A 25,114-nucleotide genomic window follows, 5' to 3' on the forward strand; every position below is an offset into this window, starting at 1 on the left:
ATCTGAATATTCAAGTCACTGCTTATCATGATTTTTATATAGTCAGAATGTCAGTCACATTTTCTTCTGTATTGTTTAGCCACTCATTTCAATTCAAAGAGGAAAGTGATGACCCCCACACCCCCCATCGAAACATAGAAACCCGCACAAATGTTGTTAATACAGATTTTTTTTTTTTTTTTTCAATTATTGTGTCCCTTGAATGACTATCAAATCCCCACCCCAGCTCTTATAACTGTTATACAGTATTTGGTGCAATTAACAAATTTATGATAGAATTATATTGTGTATGGGGGGGGCGGTTGTGACGGACAAAAGAGGCCTCATGAACCTTTTTTTTTTTTTTGACTCCTCAAAATAGTGCTCTTGGTTTATGTGTTACAATCACAATGCATCTTTAAACCAATGTGCCATCTAGAGGAGCAAATAAAAAAAGTTCATGAGGCTTCGTTATCCCATCTGCAAAATAATAGAAAGCCCGAGTTCCTACTACTGTTAGCTGTCCTTTTTTTTGGGTGGGTAGGGGGTACGGTATGTGGTATTTAAGGTACTGTAAAGCAGAACCTCTGGAAGCAGTGTTATTTTAATTTTGGAGGGGGGCAAGTGCACACTCGGATGAAAAGTAATTACGCATTTCTTTTTTTTTTTTTTTAATACACTCCTTACATCATTGCTATTCTTACGAAACCCATGAAACATGCCCAACAATTGCAGCAAAAAGCAAGTAAGACTTTTTGTTTGTTTGTTTGTTTTACACTACCATGACGCCAGCTTCGGCTTGTGCCAATGTTAAATAAGCAAAACACCTTATTTAACTATTAATTGCGTGTGGAGTGTAAAAGTTGAATGACAGCCATTAAATGTTTTTTGTTTGTTTTTGCTAGTTTGTGTTGCACAGTGGTGTACTAGTTGGCACATTATATATATTAGGCCTGCGCGATTATGGCCAAAATAATAATCTCAATTATTTTGGTCAATATTGCAATCACGTTTATTCATTATGTTTGATCAAAGATGTCTATTTATTGCCCTTTTTTTAAACAAGCAGTATACAAACAAGGCTTGACACTTACAAATAGTAATAATGGACTAAAATAAAGAAATAAAATCATAAATAAAACAAATTCACCCAAGACATGGCAAAAACTTGGCACACAGGGCAACACAGCTACCTTGCTGAGTTTTTGATTTAGATGTTAATATCGACGAGGATCAGCTTAATTAATCGTGGCAGCCAGTATTGTGATCACGATTGTGCAGCCCTAGTATATAATATATATATATATATATATATATATATATATATATATATATATATATATATATATATATATATATATATATAAAATTTAGAATTTTTCACTTTGTGTTTTTATTTTCCTCACTAAAACAACAACTGTTCTCTTATTTGTTGCATTGATTCTCCTGTTTCTCAGTATTTTCAAAAATGACCAGCGCACGATTGGTTTTATGATTTTAGGCCCACCTCCCATCCTTGCTTCCTTCCTCAAAGCTCAGATGTAGACTGGTGTGCGTACGTTTTTTTGTTGGTTTTTTTTTTTTTTGCCTTGTAAATCCATGGGGGGGGATTGTGATGTTTGATTGGAGCGTGCCAGGCTCTCAAAGTGCCAAAACACCACCGCCAACCTGAGCTGCCCTTGACCCTCGTGCCCTCCAACACACTCTTTTTAAATGATGAAACACCAGACTGAAACGGATAGATGATTAAGTGGGTAAAGATTATATTCTATAAGAGAATTTTAAAGGATAACCTGCTGTTTGTTTGTTTTTTTAATAAGAAACTGTAATTATAATTATTGCATGTGCTGTTTTCTGCAAGCGAGGGGCTTTGGCTGTATTGACTGAAGTCATTTGGCTTTAGTTGGCCGGTTATTGATTTACATAACTCTTTGCCATATTTTTAATGTATTTTCATGTGTTTGTTGTTGTTTTACTCGACCACTGTTGCCTGATCCTCATTCGAACATGACGTATGATCATTATTGCCGCCTTCTAAAGAAACATAATGACAAGGTTATCTGTTTTAAACATTGAAATAAATTTGTTCCTATACTTGCTGATCACTTGTGTGGCTGATTATTTTTGATGCGTCATAACAATGTTGTAGAACGTTCCCAACGAAAAACGCAAAATGACTTGTTTCCATTATATGGAGGAAGCAGCACTGCCTCCTAGCGGATAGAGGAGGGAAAACCATACACGTTAATTCATGTTGAAACGTTTGTCTAAAAATGCACATGTATTAATTTACAAACGATAGATCATGATATATGCAAACACAATATTAAACATGAAAGGGTCAAAGTTTGGGAACCCTCTAATTCAATGTTTTTTCACTATTTATTTTTCTGCATCTTCGATTAATCGAGCCCCAATTTTACAGAGGGAACGTTTGCAACCATGGCGAGAATGCAATTTCGCTTTTCCAACGCTCGCAATCGTTTGCAATCCAAGATTATATGATGAAATATTGATGAACTTATTTTATGAACAAAGTAAGTGATAATCAAAACAGATAATCTTTTGTTTAAAATAGATTCTTCAAAATAGGCGGAATTTGCCCATATAAAATAGCTTTGGACATTGTATTTTTCTGTCGGGGATGGATTTTGGCTTCAGTTCTCTTTTTTACCAGAGAAGGCGCTGCCCACTTTGAAACCTAGTGACGCTACGCTCGCTCTTTCCTGTGAAGAGGGAAATACCACAGAAGAAGAATGGAAGCAGCATCGTAGCGGGCTCATGTGTCAACACATCACGTCGAGCTTTCTCGGGAGGAGGCGTAACGTTATTAGATAATTTATTTAACCTCGTTCTTTTGTAAAGCCTTGAAAATAATTGACCCATTTACCTTGTAGTCGCGTCTTTTGTCGCTAATACGAGTAAAAAACGGTGTCTGCGAGTGTGAGTCAAGCTAGCGTTCTTGTCGAACGATGACGGGGTACAAAGTGCGAATAGCAATCATTTAAAATCCCATATCCGGGAACGCGTTCGCTTTAGCCGGATAGCCAGCTCGCTCGGGGCTCGACACGACGGAGACTCCTCGGCGAGCGACGCTGCTGCTGCTTGCTTGTTGCTGACATGATGTTTCCTCAATCCAGGCACTCGGTGAGTTGTCGTCCGCTCACTGCGAACTCGTCAAAGTCAGCTGGCTGGCTTGGATTTAGCCTAGCAAGCGCGGCTAGGCTAAGCTATGCTAACGTTAGCAGCCGCCGCAGGACAAATAAAAAAAAAAGCCATTTTTTTCTTTCGCAATTCCTGGCTTCTTTTTCCATTTTTAATCACATTACGTCCATGTAGCTTTGATGCTAGCATCGTTGTTGACGCGTGTTATCCCACCAGAAGTGAATGCGAAGGTGTTAGCAAAGCCTAGCATCGTTCACTGTACTGTATATTCACTAATATATACAAACGATTATTCATGCTATGGATACCTGCAATGTGAATGAAGGTGTGTTCATACTGTGGCCCGAGGGCCGTATGTGGGCCGGCGTTCATCGTTTCCATATTTATAGAATTATTTTTGTGTTTATGCCTATAAAAATATTTAGGTTTTCGTTTTTGAAATATCTTAATGATACTCTTACTTTATTAGAAACAATCAGATCCTAATGCAATTCTCCCACTGTCAAGCAGGTTCACAGCAGACCAAAATTTACAAAATGTGAGATTACAGGCGTCCGGCATTGTGTTTTGCCGGCGTTTATTTGCTAGATTACAGGGTTTTTAAACCACCCCCCAAAAAATGTCAAATCCTAAATTATTGACTTGATGCAAGGCAACTATTTAAGTAGCAGTTTTTCAAAATACACATTATACACAAAATACAAATAATTGATTCACTGATTTCTGTGTGATTGATAAATTTCAATTATAACATATCAGCAAAGTTAAATCCCCTTAAACAGTGAAAATGTGTCAATTTCTGGTCAATGTCTCAACTAGTTATTTAGTAATGTCTTAGCTAGTAACTTTAGTCAGTTATTTTTTGTCACCAAACACAAATGTCCATTTTTTTTTCTAAATTGCAAATACTATGTTGTTCTCGGGCATCTTTAAAGTCTTCCATTGCGATTTTGTCAGCAGGCATCAGCTCAGTCTGGACAAGCTCTCAAATTCACCACCTCAGACTCGTGTGATCGCATCAAAGATGAGTTCCAGTTCCTTCAAGCACAATACCACAGGTAACACTTAAAACAAAAATTGTTACCCCTGTAAAATTTGTGAAAGTGTTTTGACTGGCTAAACATTTGCGATGATATTCTGTTTTTTGGGTTAACCACAAGAGGCTAATGTATATTGTTATTTGAACTCTTTTCATGCTAGCAAACAAATGAATAAAATTAAATAAGAGAACCTGACCTGCCATTCCCAGCTAATCAACTCATTCACTCCCAAATACTTATTTTTTTTAAGAGTCCAGACATTAAAAGTCAGGTATTTATTCTTAGTAGTTGATTGAATTTTCAAAAAACATGTTTTGGTTTTTTTCGTTCGTGTGTGTTGTTCAGCCTCAAGTTGGAATGCGACAAACTGGCGTCGGAAAAATCCGAAATGCAGCGTCATTATATCATGGTGAGAACCGCTATAAGTCCGAAAGAATCCACTACAATTTGAAGTCAGTTCAAATCAACTTTCCCAACACATTGATGCGCTTTGTCACTTTGTGCGTTTCAGTATTACGAAATGTCGTACGGATTGAACATTGAAATGCACAAGCAGGTAAGAATTCCGAATGTGCCTTCACGACGCCGGATCTTCGGTTCTCTCACTTTCGCCACTTTGTTGTGTTGCAGGCCGAAATCGTCAAGAGACTGAACGGCATCTGTGCTCAGGTGCTGCCTTACCTGTCGCAGGAGGTAAATGCGTGACATCTTTAAAAAGTCATACTATTATGCAAATGAGCTGCAGTGTATTTTTCCAATGGGCTATTCCGCATGTTATTGATGTAATCGGGCAAAATTTAATTTTGCATTATAAGACATGATATCATGTCAGAAATAACCAAACCGAAATGCTACAAAGAAGAAACACTAGAAATAAAATGAACCTGCAATTCACATGGTCATGCCATGACCACAATTAGGTGTGTATGGCTTTAAAAGGCGGGATCTATCCCGCTGAGAAACAGGGGAAGCAACGAATCAGAGTGGAGAGTAGGTTTCTAAGCACGAATGTCATAGTTATATTTTAAAAATTTTTTCCTAAAATGATGTCATCTGATTGTACAGCGTTTTCATGAACGCTAAACATTATTATGTGGGCGTGGTTGTTTCAGCACCAGCAGCAAGTCATGGGCGCCATCGAGAGAGCTAAGCAGGTCACACCTCCTGAGATGAACTCCATCATACGGGTTAGTCACCTTGTAACTTTTTAAAAGTCAAAGACCAATCAGCTTGCTGCAGTCACAGGACCAAACTCAAAACAAGTGAGCCGCCATTGGTCGTTACCTGAGCCCTTAGCAACTCAGTTAGGCCTCCGTCTAAAGACATGTTTGTACGTTTTGTACCTATTCCAAATTTCTTTGAGACAAAAGTAGCGTGAGACAGCCACTGGTGACCTTTTCATGACCTCTGGCGACCTTGCCTTAAATGTGAGAAGATCTAAAGAGCTGGTAACTTCCTGAACACTTGCCGTTGTCCCCCCACAGGGGCATAGGGGCTTTAATTAATCCAGTACTAAAATAATCAATTAATTATCAAGTAATTATGTATTTCTCCAGCACAGTTGAAAAATCGATCAATTATTTAATTGACAAGGTACCTAATGAAAGGTGTATTACTTCAGCATTTACTTCAGCACGATTTGAACCCCCCCAAAGCGTAGTCACAGAAGTAGCGCAATTCCTCAAGTTCTGAGCTTGGTCCTGAAAGGAATCAAGGCACTGGAGTCGGAGCCACGCACTCGCTGACGCCCCGGTCGCACGCGTGTGCGTGTAGCAACAGCTGCAGGTGCAGCACCTGTCCCAGCTCCAGGGCCTGGCTCTCCCGGTGGCCCCCCTGCCCCTGGGCCTGACCCCGCCCAGCCTGCCGGCGGCCTCGTCCGGCTCGGGCCTGCTGTCCCTCTCCTCCATCCTGGCCAACTACTCGCACGGCCAGGCCGCCCAAGCCGCCAAGGACGACAAAGCCCGCGGGGACGCCGCCCAGGCCCAAGCGGACAGGCCGCCGCCCAGGCCCGAGGACGGCGACAAGTCCGACTAGAGGACCGCGGCGGCGGACTGTTTGCTCTCGGTCGACATCGCGTGTACATATTCGCTTGTAAAGGTCAAGCATAAAAAAGGAAAAGAAAAAGCATAAAAAAAGTCTAAGAGAGTAAATGTCGCTCTTTTTACTTTCATTCCTCCTTTACCTGTAACGGCACAAATCAAAATGGAGTCAGCTCGCCTCTAAAGGCACGCTTAACCGAGTTCAAAAATTCAGCCATTTGTCTTTTTTTTTTTTTTTTTTTGGGGGGGGGGGACAAAACGAGAGGTGTTTTTTTTCCCTATATATTTTGCAAGTGGCTTACCAACCACTAGCATTTTTGTGTACCACAATCCCATCCACAGGCATTTAAATCCATTCTAGCATTGGTCTTAAATGGGGAAAAAGAAAATTGGGGGGGGGGGGGGGGGGTGCTTCTGCGGACACGTTAGACGGCGAGCGTGTGCCTGGGAGAGAAGAGTGAGAGATGCTCGTTTGTGTAAAAATGAAAACTTGTTATTGTTTTCTTCTCTTTTTGCACCTTTTTTTTTGTCCAAGTCTGTACGCTCGCTGCAGCTCCCCGTTGGCCCATCGTTTGTCTCGCCTACTTGAGAATTAAAACAAAAAGTTGTATTACAACTTCAATCTTGCCAAATTTATCATTTGCACATTTTGAAAAATCCAATTATCAAACTATAGCCAAATTTGCAGCTTGATTTGACAATTGGCATTATTGTGAAAGGACTAACTTAATGGAAATAAATACATTTGCGTTTTTTTTTTTTTTTTTGGGGGGGGGGGATGTTCCTTTCCCTTGTCATAATCCAACGTTCTAGCAAAATGAAGTTGCTTCAAACATTTGCTAGAAATAAAACTGGCATTTCCACTTTAGGGCAACAGGGGGCAGCAGTGGGCTGTCATTGCTTTGGAATGACGTCACACTGAGTTCAGAGCGCTTTGATTACTAACACTTTGGGAAAGCATTTTACCTCTATTAAAAAAAAAAATTGGATTTTTTTTATCTACTATTTTTTTGTATTTTTCAATATTTAGGAAAAGCACTTATGTGTTTATGTGTGCCCTTCGAAGTACATTAATGACGGTAATAATCAATCTGATATGTTCTCCCAGGCAAGTGGTGTGTTTTGTGTCCGCGTGCGTGCACGCCGTGAAGGGCCAATTTGTATACATATGAATATATCAATATGCATATTTTTTAAAGCGTTTTTTGTATGTTCCAAAGCTGCTTTTTAACCTATCATGAAAATAGCACATTTGCGTGTGTGTGCGCGTGCGCATCATTTTCTTTCAAATTCCGCAAGTCGTCTTCTCACTTTTTAAATGTTTTTCCTCTTTTTTTGTGCAAAGATAATGAAAAAAAACAAAAAAAATGTGTGTAACTGAATATGTTAAACAAAAAAAAAGAGAGTGTTAAGAAAGCAACAGTGTACAATGCTAAAAACAGGAAGTAATGCATGGCGCTTTTAGCAGTAAGGGAGCTTTTCTGGTGCCTTACAAATAAAAGATGTGATTGGAGTACTGCTATCTTTTTTTTAACATTTCAAAAAATGTGTTTGTTTTGGGCGGGGGGCACCATCCATTGAAATAAAAATATTAAGATATATAAAATGTATATTTATGCATTACAATGTTACATAAGATGTGTTATTAGTTACATTAGTAGACAGTTATTTTGAATAAGTAACAATTAGACAGTTTCACTTGATTAGTCAAGTGCAAAATGTGTGAGGAGCTGATTAAAGGGAAGTGACACATGTTGTACACTTCGTGGCGGTGTGCAACCAGTGAGTCGTGATGCGCCGAACACAATAGAAGAAGAAGAAAGCGCGCTCTTTGAGATAGTTTAGGCGTAAATCCCGGAAGTAGTTGTGCATGTATAGTAATGTTATAAACGGTTAATTGGCAATATATTAAAATGTCATGTAACAAGTCAATAGAGCCAATCCAGTTTTTTTTGTAAAGCCTTTAAATCGTGTCTTACTCGCATAAAGTTAGTTTACGAACTTGAACGTTTCTAGCTCGCGAATACGACACACACGACTCTTATTTTTATTCATACAGCACTGCTGCCGACAAGGATGGATTTATATTTATATCAAAAGCTGGAAACCACCATTTTTCTGGGTTCCGTTGATCACCGAGTGAGCCGGAAACCTAAAGTAAGTTATTTCAAATTTAAACCTTTCCACGGCGCTGAAGTGTATCGCATTGAATCATGAGACTGCAGTTGCGCTTTTCACCGGGAGAGAGCAATGTTGCCCACAAGTTCTGATGTTCTCTCTGGTTCACAGATTTCAAAACACATTTTAAAGACCACACAAACAAAATGGCCACGAGTTTCCCACATGTGTATTAATCTACATTTTGCAACTTCCGGTACACTTCCGGTGACTTTAGCCGTCTCCCGTTGCCACAAAAGTGAAATGGCGTTGTGTTTCTCATCGGTTACAAACTAGGGTTCGGTTTCAAAATAAGGTTGCAAATTCGCATCTGTCAATTCGGAAATTATCATATAGGCTGTTGCACCAGATGGCATTTGTCACAAAATGATAACTTCAAACAAGAAGTCTCTTAGAAGCTGGAATGGCTGAGGGGAGGGGAGGGGAGGGGTGAGCAGTTACATACACTCACACCAAAGGATAGAGCCACTGTGCACACAATCATCAAACCAGGATTAATAAATAAGAAATACCCAATTATTACTAGACTTTATTTTAGTCCTATTAAGTTTTGAGTTGAGAAAAAGTATTTTACAAGGTCTTGGATGACTCTAGAAAAAAATACCTGTGTACTCTGTAAGAAAGTGACATACTGTATTGTACTGTATGAAACACTGTCAAGTGTGTGTGTGTCAGCTGCAACACAATAAATACACTTGGTGAAATGTCCAAACCAATCACAACGGGTGAGTTCCTTCCTGAGAGTATCTGTCCTCGAACCCACCACGACCTCAGCAGGAGAGATGGAAAGCAATCAGTTTGCGTTATTCCAAAACAAAAAACATCGTCCTTTTTTTTTTTGCCTTTTAAATGCTTTGCAACCTGTAAACATGTGTACCACCACATATATATTGTCTTACAGCATTGGCGTACATTAAACCAGCGGTTGCTGGTTAGCTTAGCAAAAATAACGCTAGCTAAATATACGCTAAGCTAACTAGTTGATCAAAGTAACAAATACGCGTGTTGCGCGATGGAAAATAAAAGAAATATTCTGTCTTTTGTATAGCAGCTTTCAAAGACTTTAAAGACAAATGGCGTGGATGCTAAGATAACTGCTAAAATAAATTAATCCGAAAAAAGAACAAGCGTACGTATGCGTCGTCCGATGGACAGTAACTCGACGGATTATACCATCGTATGAAGCAGGTCCAACTTTTGAAGTCATATGGAGTCAACTGTTAATGGTAATAGACAAACAACAAACTTAGCAACCATGCTCCGCCCACAATGACGTTTATGCACGTTAGTGCCCTCCATCTTGCGTATGCGGTACAAATTTGTTCTCGGATAAAATCTCGAGGACGAGTTCGTCTTTGGAGGGCCTCCGTATGTGAAAAAAAACGACCCCAAAATGGCCACGACCTGCCTTACTCATAAGACAGATTTCCTGCGTCGTTTTTGTACGGATTTTTCGAGACTATAATATGGCTTTGCTTATGGGAGGCATGTTCAATTTCATGCTGTTAATAGAAATGGACATTTAGGGCTAAACAGGAAAGTGAAATTTTGATATTTCTGTTCATTTCGGGGGATCATGAGTTGGCATTGAAAACTATGCAGGGAAATTTACTTGTTTAAAATTTCATTTCGGTTTTGAAGACATGCTGATGAGCCTCGGAGCTCCGCGAACATTGCTAGCCCTCGATATAAAAAATGTACGTTATGTGAAAATTATTTAAAAAGGATGATGGGGAAAAAAAAATCAACTGTACTTATTTTTTAACCACTATTTGTCTTTTGTGTTTGGCTAAAGGATTGTCAAAAAATGATTCCCGGCGGGTATTAAATTAAGTCCTTTGGGTTCTTTAGTAAGTAATTAAGTACTGAAAATAGAATGACAAAAGGGCCCTAATTTAAAAATAAATAAATAAATAAATCACGCAAATACACACACACACATTGTTAATATAACAATTAAAAAAAATGTACTCTGGCTTTGTCGAAGATGAGGTAAATGAGGATTTTTTTTTACTTTCACACTTAAATGATTTTTTAAAATTGCAATGTGACTGTGTGAACATGTATTTTTAGTGTTTACCGCCGGCTGCTAAAATATGAAGGGCCACAAATGGCCCCTGGGGCCATAGTATGGACACCACTTCTTTAAATAATCAATTACTTAGTACTTGAGTACCTAAAGTAATCAATTCCTCTAGTACTTTAATGCTTGATAACCTAAGGTGATTAATTACTCTGTGACTTTTGCTTTTAGTACCTAATGATTACTAAAGTACTTAATTGAGTAATTATTAGCCAATTTTAGACCTTTCTTTAGTCAAACACTGGAGAAAAAAAAAAGTTCAGTAAAAATATGTCAAAATGGATGGATGGAGTTAAAAAGCCCACTACAAAAACAAAATGGCCGCCTTAAACCAAATTCGCTGTCTTCATGTCTTTTTTTTGGCATGGGTTTTTGACTTTTTTTTTTTTTTTTACGTGACGTAGACCAACATTTTTGTGATCTACCAAGCCCAAATGTTCATTTCAAAGCAAATTGGTGGACTTCCTGTGACTTTGTAAGTCTTCTTGAGACTTATTTTACCAAATTTCTTTTGAGGGCATGATTTCTTGAGATTTTTTTTTTTTTTTTTGAGGTTCACGCTCATGCTGCTAAGGCTTCAGAGGCTGACGTTTCCAAAAATTCAGGGAAAGAGAGGGGGTCTTTTCCGTCCGTTTCGGAGGTCCACAACCAGACAGCCTGGGCTGACCCGTGTCGGCAGCCCTGAATTGTCATCAAATTGGCCCCGCCCTCGCTCCCCTCGGTCCGTCCCGGTCCACCGGCGGGTGGGCTTCTGTCCCTCAAACCCTGGTGTGGCGGCAGCTGTGCGAGGACGAAGAGGAGGACCCGGCGGCCCCGGACGAGGACGGCTGCTCGTCCTCGCTGGACTGACGGCGGCGCTCGTCCTTATGGAGGCCCAGGCTGATGTGGCTCTGCAGGGCGGCCGGGGTCAGCCACTCTTTGGGCAGGCAGCTCTGCAGGAAGGGGATGCACGAGCTGAAGTAGGCCAGGCGGTTGACCCAGCGCGGGATCTCGCGCCCGCAGAGCAGCTGCAAGAAGCAAAATCGGACAACTGCTGGGTGATCGGGAACAAAAAATTCTTGGTTTTTTTGAAGACAACTTGCAAGTTTGGTATTTTAGCCAGAAACTAAATCGGCATTTCACGGGCCACATAAAATGATTTTTCGGGCCGGATCTGGCCCCCGGGCCTTGAGTTTGACACCTATGATGTAAGAGCTTCAAACTGCTGCTTATTGAATTTTTTGGAGTTTGATATTGTAGAGTGAATGATTTAAAAGTGTAATATTGAATGGGTCTTTGCTTCATTGGGAACGAATGGTGAATTTTGGTGTGAAAAATGGCTTTGTTTGGAATCAATGGGGGTGAAAATTTGCTCTGCTAGGAATTAACAGTGAATTTTTGTGCGAAAATGGTTTCATTAGTTATGGATAGAGAATTTGGGGGGTGAAAAATTGCTTTGTTAGGGATGAATAGGGAATTCTTGGGCAAAAATGTACTTGATTAGGTATGAATAGGGAATTTCGGGGTGAAAATTGCTTTCTTATGAATGAATGGGAAATCTGAATATCTGTAGTGAGAACGATACAAGCCAACGTGAAGTTCTGGAACATGTTGACATTAAAACGATGCGAATCAGATGAGATATGTAGAAGGAAACGTGTGTGAGAAAAGTCAAAGGGATAAAAACCTCCGAGAGCGAGGAGGAGAAGTGGTTGCAGTTCTTGTGCATGAGGTGGTAGGCGTTGCCTTTGAACTCCTTGCCAAGCTCCTCCATGATCTTGTCCATGTCCTCCTCGGCAAAGTCGGTGGTGCCCAAGACGATGGCCTCCCTGTGGCAATCGCTCGTGAATTGGTGCCAGAGTAAAAGTGAAAAAGCGTGGCTGAGCGCCTCACTTGAATTTAAAGGTCTCCCCCAGCTCGGCGGCGTTTCCCGGGTTGATTTCGAAGATGCCGCTGAAAGGGTACGGGTGGCCCCCATATGCAAATTCTAGTCACCAAAAAAGCATAATCAGAGACGATTGATCGACAACGCCCTCGTAACTTTGTTCGTCGTACCTCATGCTGCATTGGGCTAACTTAAAATGATTTCCTTTTGCCCGCGACACAGCTCGAGTTATTTTAGCCGTAAATACCAGAAGATGCACACCGTCGGACCACGCGTCTCACCTCGGCCATAAATTTCGATTCCTGAGTGGAAGACTCCAATTCCCAGATTGGAAGTGTACTCATTTATCCAGTACTGCAGGGAAATAGGAAGGATAGAAAGCGGTTAGTCGCGTTGCGCTCGTAAAAAAGGCAGATAACGGGAACGTCAAATTGGCACAAGCGTCCACGCCGACCCAGGCTGCCTCCAATCAATAAGACGTGATGCAACGCCCTCTTAACTTCTCAAGTATCTGCCTTCACCTTTTCCGACCAGCAAGACACAATCTTCCATGGAACCCCACTGTCCTCATTTTTCTTTTTTTTTTAAATGAGCTCATGTTGCCTGCAGACAGGATTTACATTGATTTGATGTTCTCGCTTGTTTTTCAATTACTGCAGTGCATCCATTAGATATAGATATAGTCTACTTTAGCAACAAAATTTTTAAAAACGAAAACTACAATTCGAGAACAAGAGAGTACTCACATCCACATTTTCTCATCGTTGCTAAAAAAAAAAGAATAACCCAAGTAGAGCTGCGCCAATGAATTGACAAATGTATACCAAATTAATTTGTAACCATTATTGATAATCGTTTTGAGACATGGTTTAATGTAAAACTCCCCAAATTCTCAGAATTTCAGCCTCAACAGGGTATATTTTTTTGTACTTGTACAAAAACATAAAGGAACAACTTCAACTGAATGCAGAGCGTGAAATTTAACAGAATTCATTAAATGCTGCACTCTAATTCATTGTGCTGCTCCTTCTGTTGTGGCCACTAGGAGGTGGCAGTGTGTAATGCTGCCATAAGAACACAAACGAAGAAGAGTAGACTTCCAACTGCTCAGTAAATTGATGCAATATTAGGCATGTTGCATAAACCTCTTCATAAATATTGACGCTATGCATTATATACATTAAAAATATTACTCGTATTAGGGGAAAAAAAACGGTTTTAATGTGTAACGAGTGAAGTGCAGGAGGCTGCAGGGTTGGGCAGCAGGTGTCAGATTACAACCACAAAAAAACCTTCGAGACGATAAGCAAACGAACGGGAAAAGGGTCTTACCATGTCATAGACGTTAAGGATGACAGGTTCACTGGCCATGGCTCCAAGCTGACGCCCACGTTCTCCTCCTCCTCCGCCGCCTCCGCTTCCACACGCACTGGGCCACGCTTCATCCACACGCACACGCACACAGTCCCGATGTCAGCGCGCGAGGGCCGAATGGCACAAAAGCTCGACGGCGACCGCGAAAAAAGCCCCCAAAGTGATCATGACCAAATCCCGAGCGTCCTCCTCGTCTTGTCGCGAGCGTCCATTTTGATGAAGATGATGAGGCGAGCGGCTTCTACCGGGAGCATCTCCGTCGGGCGGCCGGGGGGGTTCCGGCGCTGCGGCATGACGGGAAAGACTCGGAAAAGACGCTTGAAATCGAAACCCCCGACGCGGTACGACGTCGGTCGGCCCGGTGCGCTCGTCACTGCGGCGGCGCCGCTTCTTCCTTCTGCTGCTGGATGGCCGATGACGTCATCGCGCCGCGCGGTCGGCGCCATGACGTCACATTCCCTGCCTGGCCTTGATCACTTTCGTCACGTTTAAACCACGTGTTAAGGCAGCGGTGTCCAAACAACGGCCCGGGGGCCATTTGCGGCACGGCATTCGCAGTTGAGCGGCCCGCCGCATACATTAAGACAATATGCAATCACGTTCTTTATTAACCCTGTTTTAAGGTGTTCTATAACGAGATTATGCATTCTTTCAATTATTCGGACAACAAAAACACTAAAAAAACAAAAGATTTCCACTAAGTTTAACATATTTCTATAAATTGTTGTACTCTAGTATATTTGTTTGTTCTCATCTTTGTGTTTTTATTCTTTTTGATTCCTTGTCCCTGCATTATTCTTTATAAGTTCTACTACTTTTTGCTTAAAGGGACAATGTGTAAGATTTAGACCGGTTTTCATTACGGACAGCAGGATGTGCTGCAGGTGCTGCATTTACCATTAGCTATAACAGACATGGCCGCCTCCGGAGGAGTGGCACCCCCCATCTAATAGAATTAAATGTCGTCTGAAAATGACATCATAGTCTGGCAACAACTGTTTAGTAAAAATGGTGCATGCAAAAATACAACCAAAAAAAAAACAAAAAAACAATTGGAGTTGGAACAGTTGCTCTGATGTAAAAGACTTTTAATTTTTCTTTTTTATTTCCTCTTCTGGCATACAGTGCACTGTATTGACAATCAGCAGCAGAATGACATGAAATGCATTATTTACAAGACGACAACAAATAGAAATTTTGTGACACACACACGCACAACTCACTTTTTTTTTAACTGGAGATGCTCCATGATTGTGGCTAGTGCAAAAATAAATTTCAATAACCCCCCCCCCCCCCCCCCCCCCCCCCAAAAAAAAAAAAACGCCATGTTGTATTTTCGGAACTCCTCACAACTTTGCACAGCAACGAAGGAATGTAGAAGTCGTGTGATTTCAAAAGTGATGGCGGACATACAAAAACAAAACTATAGCGACATCTTGAATGAGGCAATTAATTTACAGTACCCCTGGCGACTTTAAAAGACAAGGCTGGATTTAACACTGTGGTATATTTACTGATAATAGACAACAGGAAAATCTCGTGTGCAAGATTTCAAAACTATGTATTGACTATCAAACATTTTAGCTGAATAAAAAAGGCATTGTTGCCTGAGAAACAAACTGAACTCCACCGCTTGCTAACCTGTAAAAAATGGAAATTTGTTTTGCTATTTATATTTGGAGTCTTATTTACTGCTGTAGTGGAGAAAATAATCCTTTACTATGAAAACATGTTGCCCTGGCGCCATCCGGTGGCCAAAGAACTATGTTGAAGTGAGCTGAGGTGGTTTATTTAGTCTGATTATTTATTTTTTTTAAATCCAGGACATTTAATTCCATTTATTTTGATCTATTGAATGAAAGGGTTATAATTCCATTTTTGAAACTCAATTTACATGTTTTACCATTTGCATGAAATTGTAAGTTGAAAGGCTACAGCCAATTTGCGCAACCTATTTTTAGCCTTAGTCACAATTTTTTTTTTTTTTTTATGGGGGGGTAAAGGTGAGCGCTGGCATTGACGGCTATTAAGCTATGAAGATCCGTCCTATTGTAGATGTTGAATCCCACATACATGTTTACAGGATTTTTTTTCTTTTAAATATTAAGGTAAAGGAGGATCTGATAATAGCTGGTATTGAATTTGTTAACGGACTGCCAAACCATAATTTATTGCCACTGACAGCCATGTAAGTAAAAAAAAAAAAAAAAAAAGAGATTTTAATTGGGGTGGTAGTGAATGTTCTATGATTTTATTAACTACTTATTAAGCAGAATATATTTGGTTCCTTGTTTTCTCCATACATTACGTTTTGTTCTGACATGCTCACCGACAGCACCCCCTATGGTCGAGCCAGGTAGCACACTTTTAACATCCATCACCTCAAGGTAGAATCGACTTCTCTTCCCCGTTGACCGATGGCTTCTTATGCTTGCCTTAAACTTTTTAGGGCAAAATACTGTAGTGTTAATTCTGTGCATTACTGGCCAGAAATGTGCATATTTGACCACGATAAAGCACGGTAAAGAAACAAGCGCGTCATGGGAAGGCACTGCCGAGTCCAACAAGAAGGACGGCAGAGCTTCAGGCGGCTCTTACGAGATTTTTTTCCCCCCCTTTTTAAGGGGGACTATCGCATGAATTGACGTCTTCCGAAGCTCTGCGATGACAATTATCTCAGCCAAGAGAAATGCCTGAATGTCATTTGCTCAATTGAAAAAGCTTTTTTTTTTTCTCTCCCTTCCCTTCTTTGGCCTCAAACAACAAGATTGATCCTTGAAAAAAAAGAAGAAGAAAAAAAAAGAAAACAAAAGTATGGGATCGTTAAAAAGATCTTCGGTGTTACGGATGTAAATGAATGCAAAGATGGCAGCGGTGGCTCCGGTAAGCACAGCCAGGAGGCCCAGATAAGAGCCCGGTGGCCCATGATCACTTTGGGAATCCGACGGTCCGTTCATATGATGAGACGACTGCAAAAAAAAAAAAAAAAAGTGGGGGGGGGGGGGGGGGGGGGGGGGGGGGGGGGGGGGGGGGGGGGGGGGGTGGGGGGGACAATTCAGTTGCATTGGAGATTTTTAGACAAATATCCCCAGTCTGGGGTTCAACAATACATTGTGCAAATTGTAATTATCATTGGACATAACGTAGCATTCCTTTTTTTCCCTTGTAATTCCCCCAAAATGGGACGCACCCTTAATTTCAGGGTCACATTCTGGTATTTTCTTTGTTATCGTGTATAAGATGCATCAACACTTTGGCAACAATGTCAAAACTATAGAAAATCACAACAAATCTCTTCCTAATTTTTTCATACTCATAAATTATATAGTTGGTTAAGTGTGTTTCAGATTTCCCGCACTGTGAGCGGTCAGTGAACGCAGCGCTGGTGAAACCTTGAATGCACGCTCCAAGCAGTTTTTTTTTTTCTTTTACCCGCAACGCAGCTCAAGTTCTTTTTGCCATAAATACCGGAAATGTTCCACCTAGTCTACGATTGTGTGTATATGCCAAAAGACCACGATTAACAAAACGAGTCAAATGGAATACCTTTCCGTGTTCTCGAAGCTAACATACTCACCACTCTTGATTGAATCAGCTTTAGACATTACAACTGTTACATGATCCTCTCCATTTTAATAATATTCCTGTGTGTGAATTAGGATGAACTCAGACGTTGGTTCAGTCTGCTCTCTTCTTATATTGTAAATAATGCCATAACAACCTCAGCTAACACAAGCTGCCGTTAGCTGCAACAGGCACTGGCTGCTAACAGCTAACTGAGGTCCGCCCACTAGCTCATACCGTTACGATAATTACTCGAAGTATATTTGGGGGATTACTGTATTTCTTGTTGTACCTTTTTTAGAACCCGCAGCTCCACGTCCTCCCCCGCTGTCCGAAATAAATCCACCGCAGCTTTGTGTGTCTGCTCGCCCAGCTTAATGCCATTGATCTATAAGAAACGAAAAAAAAAAACACAAACAGACTCAAAAGTCTATTGGCACAACGTCTGGTAGTATGACCTTAGATCAATTATCGGTGCAGATTATTGCAATTTTGATGAAAATCGGCAGAGAATCCCGTCGCTGATAAGAAATTGATTTAAAACTGTGGTAGGTTCAGGGAACTATTTATTAAGAATTGTAGATAATATTTTACAGATTCTGCTGATTGAGGAAGACTGCACTTTTTATTTTGATTTGAAATTCAAAACAAAAATATTGTTAAAGTTTTGGAACGCTTGAATTACTACACAAAACAGAGCGCTACCGATTTAAAATTTTATGCAAATCTGGCAAATTGTTCAATAACATTTTTAAATAAATCATTTTAAAGTGAATGGAATTGTTTTGACTCTTGTTTTTGTTTTACCGCCAGGATCTGGTCGCCCTCCTGAAGCCTCCCGTCCAGCGCCGCTGCGCCGTTCTCCTTGATTTTGGACACGTAGATGCCGCAGTCGTTGACGACGTACTGCTGGTCCACTCCGCCCACGATGTTGAAGCCCAGGCCTGCAAAGACGCATGGGAATGACAGGAATGTCTTCCTTAGGACTAGCTTATATAGCCTTGAGGTAATCCCCCCCCCCAAACACACACAAATATGATTTTCAAATGTAATAATATATTAAGTGTTTTAAAATGGCTTTCACAGCAAATCTCACATTCGTTTACTACAACTAAGATACTTAAGAAGATGTCATCGTTTCTTAACAATCAAAATTCGGAATGCAATTGAAAAACGATGGAAGTAGCGGCGGTTGGTCAGTAGCCAAAAAGTTCAAGTTTTTTTGCAGTGTATAACCGTGGAAAGACAAACCGTCCTTTGAAATCCGTCCAAACATGCGTGCAAATGGGATCCATAATTCATTTTCATACCCTTAAAATGAGCTTTCAAACTGCACAGATCAAAGAGCACCTTCAGCTTTTTCAAACTTTTTCATTTTTCCAAGGTTTGAGCACATAACTCAGGTCAAAAGTCACATAGTGCAAACACTGTAGTGTATGTAAATTTTATGTAAATGGTGTCTAGACAGATTTAGTGTTTACAAATTTCATCAACACGTAAAAAAGTTTGCGTTTATGTTGTAATCTGTTTTGTTTACAGCACATTTGGGGGTAGAGTTTGGTGATATTGAAACAAAAAAAAATGCCAGTTTACAATTGTTTTTAATATTACATTGAAGGTTCATTCGCTTCAATTTAGTAGTAGCATACTATAGAACCAAAACACTTGTAAAATACATCTATTGTCATAAACAATGCCGCACTAATTTATGTTTTGAAAAAAAGGGTACGGTATCTTGATAATAAATGCATATCGAAGCCATGGCAATAGTGAGAGGATTATGACTGCAATTAAATTATTTTTCAAATTAGTACGCGCACTTTCACTTTCAAATCTGACAGGCCGAGCAAACACATTAAAAAAAGATGTCAAACGCCATAATTCCTCATGCATAATGCACCATAACCCATCGGTTCGAAATAATTATTCAGCTGGAATGTTTTTGCAACATTGCCAGATCTTATTTACACAACTTTTGCTAGTTTTGCGAGTGTTTTAGCTATTAGCTTGCTAGCTTCGCCGCTAGCCACGTAACTAGCAGCGGCTGCGGTTCACCACCGCCGCCATGAAAGTATCTTTACCTGCCGGCCCCCGTTTGAGTTTTATGTCCACCGTGTTTGAAAGCAGCGAGCCGTTCATTGTTGCTGTGGGGGAAGACTTTAAAAAAAAAAGAACACACACACAAGCGATGCAACAGGCAAACTTAATAGCGTGAAGGTGAACTCATTTGAGAAGCGTTTGCGGTTTGCTCGCTCACTCGGGCAGCGATTGATGAAGCTTTGCTCGCAAGTGCTGCCCCCTAGCGTGACAAGCGGGGAAATGCGTGTTCATAAAAGAATTTATTTTTCATATTAAAAGTTGGTTGTTTTTTCAGACATTGGTAAAAACGTTTGTTTTAATAACTAAATTATAAAGACCACGTTTTCTATGTTAAATGAAAAAATAAGATAGGTGGCTCTTATATACTTCTATTTTTCTGTACAGCAGATGTGCATTAAGATTTGTAATCACACAAACATCAAAATGATTTTGACATTTTGATTTTTATGGAGCACTGTTTCAGCTGCATATTTTTTTTCCCCTCTAAGTACTCTATAAAGTCGAGTGTTTTATTTTAATAAGCATTTGAATGATGTGTAACAAAAGTACATGCATTATAGATGATTTTGAAGTTGCAAGCATGTTATCATGATATGATTTCGCCAAAAAACGAGCGTCACTGACACAGATCTTTTTTTTTATTTCAGTCAAAATGTCCAATACATGAGTACATCTGGTGGTGGGGAAATAAATCATATTTGCCATGATCTAGAAAGCCAAAAAAAAAAAAGTGTAACTACTGTTATCTTTGGCAACAAAACATTTAATTCCAAACACGCTCCTTTCATTGTGTTGGGACAGCGAAGAACACAGCATTTGTCGTTTTGGAACTTGGAAAGAAGCCTGGCTTTCATCAGCAACTTTCTTATTTCTCTTTTCTACATAACAAAAGAACAGAGCCAATGCCGTGAATGTAATCATTTAACAACATTAATCAAAAGTCTATTAACTTTTTTTTTTTTTTTTTGCATTGGAACTTGTAGAAACGTGAAATGTTTTTGGACATATGACGGCATAATATGGACCTTTTTACCGGGTTTGTATCACATGGTAGGTGCCAGAGGTTTTTTTATTTCATTTTTTTGATGTAGAATTCAGAATAAATAAGTCCATGTATCCAGCGAATCAAAATGATGTAGTGGATTGCTGTGCAAAGACGATTGCAAAGTTGGGTTTGAGTCATTTAGCAAAGCTAGCTAAATTTTGCTATCTTTGCCAACAGAGAAGAAGTCAACCTAAAATTTTTCTTTTCTGTTTTATTCTCCCTCACTAGTTTAAACAATGATTCAATTAATGTTGTGTTGTGGAATATCAAACAGCAAAATCCACCTGTTATTTTTTTTAATCCATCTCAGGAGCCATTTTGCAACTTGTTTTGCAACAGTTACTCGGGGTTTAAGGGGACGACCAATCACAGCTCTGTTTTAGTTTGGTCGGCACCTTTGCAAGCTGAGCCGTGATTGGTTGTGCCCTGAGCCACTGTGATGTCATTTTTAGTCGACAGCAATTGGCAAAACAGCCCGCCTGTTGACATAGATAAAAACAAGAGCATTTTTAGTCATTTTATATCATGTTTAGACTAGTAGGATTGCAAAGAAAAATTACTGTGAACAAAAATTTTGGGTTGACTTCCCATTTAACGCCGGCAGCAGAAAATTCCTTTACTCGTTCGCTGCCATTGACGACAACAGACGTCAAAGATCCATTTTAAATAGGCTGTCAAACAGCCCCAAAACGTTCTTTTAAAAACGCCAAAATTTCCATGTGGTTATAGAAAAGAAGGCTAAAATTCTATCGTGTTAGCCTTTTTTCTCCCTGTCAGTGGCTCTATCTTTCTCAAACGTTTACCAGCAGTAGTGCATCATGGTGAGAAGGTCCATTTATGTGTTTTTTTTTTTTTTCCTTTAGATACTAGTTAGTTACGAGTGCAGCTCTAACCTCAATATATAGCAAAGCATTATTTTCAGCATTTACATGCCATCTACCGTCATAAATTATATTTTCAAAAGAATACCTGCTGGGCAAAGATTAGCTTCCGCTATGTGAGTGTGTATCAAACTCCAAAAGGCGAGCGCATGATTTCTTTCCATTTCAGTTAGTCTTTCCTGCGTTCATATCATGTTGGGGGCCACGCTGTAGAGCGCCACGTCGCCCGTCACCCGCAGCAGAGTGACATCCTCCAGGTCGCCCACGCGGTGCTCGTACTCCAGCAGGTGGTTGCCGTCCACGGCCACCTTGAACATGTCCTCTTCCACGAGGATCTTCAGCTGCGCCCGGAAAAAAAAAAAGACGCTCGCAAAGTTAGCGAGGAACGCGGTTTTCTAGCCTTGCCGAGCTAACAAAAAGTAGCGTTGACTTTCGAATAAGGAATATTCACGCGCAAACGTCAAAGCAATGTTTCTGTGCGCTCACCTCAAAGCGTTGGCCGTGAACAAAGGGGAAAACTCCGCCCCTTTCCTCGGGCCCCCAACAGCCTCCGATACTGGAGTTTCTGACGATGGCCTGCTCGTGGAAGCGAGGGTTGAAGTGAAAGACCACGTCCGAACCCTTCATGAAGTCGACGTGGAACCTGAAACCACATTTCCAGTAGTATCCATAGGCGTATTTTATCCAGCAACTTCAGAAGACAGATAGCTTATGATCATCTATTTTATTTCTAGCCCGTCTGCTGGAAAACTGTCACTAATGACAATGTGCATCCATGTACTACTAGAAAATAGAGGCATATATTTTGCACACAAAGTTGCTCAATGTTCCAATTAATGTACTCTTAATTTGAAAAGTTAAACTGTAATGGTCCTTCTACAGCACTTAAAAGCCTTAAGTGAGCGTAAGTACACACTATATATATATATATATATATATATATATATATATATATATATATATATATATATATATATATATATATATATATATTTGTTTCAAAGCTATACTTCCAAGCAGAATAAGAACACACCTGCTTGCTCCAGGAACTGGCTCCCCAACGATGGTAATAACCAAACGCGGCACCAGTCCAGCATGGAGTGGGAGATCGTACGGCACCATCTGCAAAAGTAAGACTTCATATTCATATTTACACCAACCATAACATGATAAATCCACTTTAAGACAAAACCTCCTCTTGGAGCTAAACATACTGAGAGAGAGAAAAAAAAAAAGGTGCAAGTCATTTGAAGTGGATGAAATGAACTGATTATTCCGAAAACACTCATCTTGTACTTGTGCTCCATCTGTGACAAAATGGCTGCCAAAGAACTATAAAATCCTGGTGGTGATACAATGAGTTGCAATTGCCTACGAATACCACAAGATGGTGGCAAAGCAGTCATCAAAATGAAACTCCTCAAGTCACTTTAACTTCCTTGGCACCATGGCAATTCTGTGGAGTGATTTTAGTGAACAAATACTTTCCTTTCAAAACATAAAATATCCTAAAAACTGAATAATCATCACGTGTTTTTGCTAATGCTATGACACATCATCCAGACATAAAAAGAAGTTAAACATTCAACAGACGTTTAATTTGCAACGACTTACAAAATTGCGGCCAGTGATACAAACTTTGATCATGTTAACAGCAGTAATATAAATGTGTCCATCATAGTACAAAAGCATATAACTTTGGTGCCTAAATTCTTAACTCCCCCTGCACCATGTTCTAGTCAAACCAAATGTTGATTCTGGCAGTGACGTCCTTTGTCCCTTTCATTTAAATGGCGGATAAAGTCTGGGCTGAAACACAAGAAGACATTTTTCAAAAATAATCTTTCAAAAAACAGAACAAATGAGTTCCTGACGATGCTTCTTGCGCCCAGCAAAGTCCAAAATGTTATTGCAAGCCCTTTTTAGGAAATTCCTGCATCCCGGTGAGACCAGAACATGACATGGGAAAAGTTTTCGTTGCTTCCACCAAATGCTGCGATCGGTTTAGTACTTGTGTTGAAGCATTCAGAAATTTGTGATCTGTAATGCTGTGTGGCCTAGTTTCATCGCTGTTTCCCTTTTTTAAACTACATTCCGCAATTGGTGCATCCATGGCATTCATTTGCACATACGCACAAGACCTTAGTATTGTGTAGTCATAAAGGCTGCCGATACCAGCCACAGATACTCGAGTCAAAATCATCATCACTTGGTGGAAAAACATCAAGCCAAAGGCAAAAGTGAAAGTTTGTGACCGCCACAGAACCTTTAGCGCACAGCACCGCAAGCCAGCAAGCAAACTGACACGACACAGTTCATGGTACTCACCAGCATTCCTCCTGGAGCGGCGGGGTTGTCGTAAGGACCCATTGGGCCAGGACCGAAGGGGCCCGGTGCCGCAGGGAAACCTCCGCCACCGGGTCCCCAAGAGCCGGCGGGAATCGGGGGAAAGGCTCCACTGGGGGGAAACGCCGGGAAGGCACCCGGGCCGGCGGAAGGGGGGAAACCGCCCGGCCCCCCAGGGCCGTACATGCCGTTGCCCCCTGGAGGGTAGTTACCCGGGAGAGGCATGTTGGGATAAGACCCAGGGGGAGCGCCGGGACCGGAGGGGAAAGGTCCAGCTGGGTAGGGAACGGGCCCACCGGGTAATTGACCTGGTGCTCCTTCAGGCGGGTAGTGCCCTGGGAATTGGCCAGGCGCCCCGGGGCTGGCGGGGTACTGCCCCGGAGCCCCCGGCGCCGGAGGATATTGTCCAGGCATCCCGGGAGCCGAGGGGAATCCGCCCGGCGCCGACGGGGGCCCCGGGTAGTGGCCCGGCGCTCCGGGACCAGAGGGGAAGGGAAATTGGCCCGGTGCACCGGGGCCGGCGCTGCCGGGGTAGCCGGTGGGGGCTGAGGGCTGAGTGGGCGCTCCGGGGGCTGAAGAGGGCCATCCGGGGTTGGACGGGGGCGCGGGGTTGCTTGCTGGTGCTGACGGGTTGGTATTGCCTTGCTGTTTGGCCTGGCTCGGGGTACTATCCCCCAAAGCATCTGTTAGCTACAATGGAGAAGTGGAACAAGTGTCATCCTGTGGGAATAACTTTAACACAAACCTAACATTCGGCAAAACTCACCGAGAAATCCGACATGACCTAAAAAAAAGAAAAAAAAGACAAGATCGAAAGTGAGTATTTTTAGGGCGGGTATTAAGATTTCAAGCAAGAGGGAGTGTCAGATTCTCACACAGGCACATCTGAGTAATGGCACACTAAACATTTCCATTCCGCACAAATGAGTAACGAAGTCCACTGAGGTGGACGCCCGTGCGGACTGAAACGACATCGGGCTAGCTAAGCAAATCAAGCGCTGTCACCGCGTGCATGCTAAAGCCATTTACTTATTTAGCCAAACGAGTTGAGTTGACAGGGCGAGTGGGCTAGCTACGAAAGTGTTAGCCAACGAAAGCTAACTTGCTACTTTGTCAACTCCGCTGCTAAGAAAAAGGGGGACAACAGGAGAAAGTAAGGTATCGTCAATAAAAACCTCGCCAGGTGGTGGAGTCTTCAAGAGTGAAAGTGGCTCGTTTGTCGTCCAGGAGCGTAGGCCAGTTAGCCAGCCAATTTAGCCTCCTTTAGCTAACTTTGCTAACTACAAGCTACCGCAGCTGCCCGTCTGCCAGCCTGCCTAACACAACTCTTCAAACAGGAAGTGCGAACACGCCCATTTGGTGACGTCACGTGACGAAAATTTGTGATTTTTATCTTGTTTGACTTTCTGTGTTGTATTGATAAGAAATATTTATTGTGAAGTGTTAAAAGGATATG

General features: G+C 41.2%; 4 protein-coding genes across 5 annotated transcripts; 1 reads left to right on the forward strand and 3 right to left on the reverse strand.

The window, feature by feature from the left end:
* Nucleotides 1–2,736: 2,736 nt before the first annotated feature.
* On the forward strand, nt 2,737–6,627 carry LOC148412548 (TLE family member 5-like). 2 transcript variants are annotated; one of them, XM_088433170.1, is made up of 7 exons: nt 2,737–3,126; nt 4,102–4,202; nt 4,530–4,593; nt 4,696–4,740; nt 4,815–4,877; nt 5,297–5,371; nt 5,958–6,627. In XM_088433170.1, exons 1-7 carry the CDS (start codon nt 3,100–3,102, stop codon nt 6,216–6,218), a joined length of 636 nt encoding a protein of 211 aa, XP_088289296.1. In that variant the 5' UTR covers nt 2,737–3,099; the 3' UTR covers nt 6,219–6,627. The 2 variants fall into 2 exon arrangements, with proteins under 2 accessions (XP_088289296.1, XP_088289297.1); XM_088433171.1 differs by having other exon boundaries at nt 4,105–4,202.
* A 2,283-nt stretch (nt 6,628–8,910) lies between these two features.
* LOC148412549 (deubiquitinase DESI2) lies at nt 8,911–14,136 on the reverse strand. Its single transcript, XM_088433172.1, has 5 exons — nt 13,681–14,136; nt 12,630–12,702; nt 12,357–12,450; nt 12,151–12,292; nt 8,911–11,491 (listed from the first exon to the last, which is right to left on the reverse strand). The coding sequence occupies exons 1-5, from the start codon at nt 13,717–13,719 to the stop codon at nt 11,243–11,245; spliced, it is 597 nt and encodes a 198-aa protein (XP_088289298.1). The 5' UTR covers nt 13,720–14,136; the 3' UTR covers nt 8,911–11,242.
* A 1,386-nt stretch (nt 14,137–15,522) lies between these two features.
* Nucleotides 15,523–19,539, reverse strand: synj2bp (synaptojanin 2 binding protein). Its single transcript, XM_088432402.1, has 4 exons — nt 19,368–19,539; nt 18,094–18,230; nt 17,579–17,674; nt 15,523–16,691 (listed from the first exon to the last, which is right to left on the reverse strand). Exons 1-4 carry the CDS (start codon nt 19,423–19,425, stop codon nt 16,431–16,433), a joined length of 552 nt encoding a protein of 183 aa, XP_088288528.1. The 5' UTR covers nt 19,426–19,539; the 3' UTR covers nt 15,523–16,430.
* Nucleotides 19,540–20,006: 467 nt separating this feature from the next.
* Nucleotides 20,007–25,036, reverse strand: lgals3a (lectin, galactoside binding soluble 3a). The gene is made up of 6 exons (XM_088432934.1): nt 24,834–25,036; nt 24,425–24,442; nt 23,641–24,348; nt 22,346–22,434; nt 21,799–21,955; nt 20,007–21,653 (listed from the first exon to the last, which is right to left on the reverse strand). The coding sequence occupies exons 2-6, from the start codon at nt 24,437–24,439 to the stop codon at nt 21,498–21,500; spliced, it is 1,125 nt and encodes a 374-aa protein (XP_088289060.1). The 5' UTR covers nt 24,440–24,442; nt 24,834–25,036; the 3' UTR covers nt 20,007–21,497.
* Nucleotides 25,037–25,114: the final 78 nt, after the last annotated feature.

This window comes from Hippichthys cyanospilos, chromosome 14, assembly GCF_059441005.1.
Source record: "Hippichthys cyanospilos isolate Australia breed blue-spotted pipefish chromosome 14, RoL_Hcya_1.0, whole genome shotgun sequence".
NCBI classification, from domain to species: domain Eukaryota; kingdom Metazoa; phylum Chordata; class Actinopteri; order Syngnathiformes; family Syngnathidae; genus Hippichthys; species Hippichthys cyanospilos.

Coding starts and splice junctions, on each gene's coding strand:
- LOC148412549 (XM_088433172.1), bottom strand. CDS start 13,719: ATGGCCAGTGAACCTGTCATCCTTAACGTCTATGACATG. Junction 12,451..12,629: donor AATCGAAATTTATGGCCGAG/GTGAGACGCGTG, acceptor TTTGGTGACTAG/AATTTGCATATGGGGGCCAC. Junction 12,293..12,356: donor GGGGAGACCTTTAAATTCAA/GTGAGGCGCTCA, acceptor CGATTGCCACAG/GGAGGCCATCGTCTTGGGCA.
- LOC148412548 (XM_088433170.1), top strand. CDS start 3,100: ATGATGTTTCCTCAATCCAGGCACTCG. Junction 4,203..4,529: donor CTTCAAGCACAATACCACAG/GTAACACTTAAA, acceptor TGTGTTGTTCAG/CCTCAAGTTGGAATGCGACA. Junction 4,741..4,814: donor ACATTGAAATGCACAAGCAG/GTAAGAATTCCG, acceptor GTTGTGTTGCAG/GCCGAAATCGTCAAGAGACT.
- synj2bp (XM_088432402.1), bottom strand. CDS start 19,425: ATGAACGGCTCGCTGCTTTCAAACACGGTGGACATAAAACTCAAACGG. Junction 18,231..19,367: donor ACTCAAACGGGGGCCGGCAG/GTAAAGATACTT, acceptor GCGTCTTTGCAG/GCCTGGGCTTCAACATCGTG. Junction 16,692..17,578: donor AGCTGCGGGTTCTAAAAAAG/GTACAACAAGAA, acceptor TTTTTTTTGCAG/TCGTCTCATCATATGAACGG.
- lgals3a (XM_088432934.1), bottom strand. Junction 22,435..23,640: donor CCGCTCCAGGAGGAATGCTG/GTGAGTACCATG, acceptor TTACTTTTGCAG/ATGGTGCCGTACGATCTCCC. Junction 21,654..21,798: donor TTCACGGCCAACGCTTTGAG/GTGAGCGCACAG, acceptor TTCCGGGCGCAG/CTGAAGATCCTCGTGGAAGA.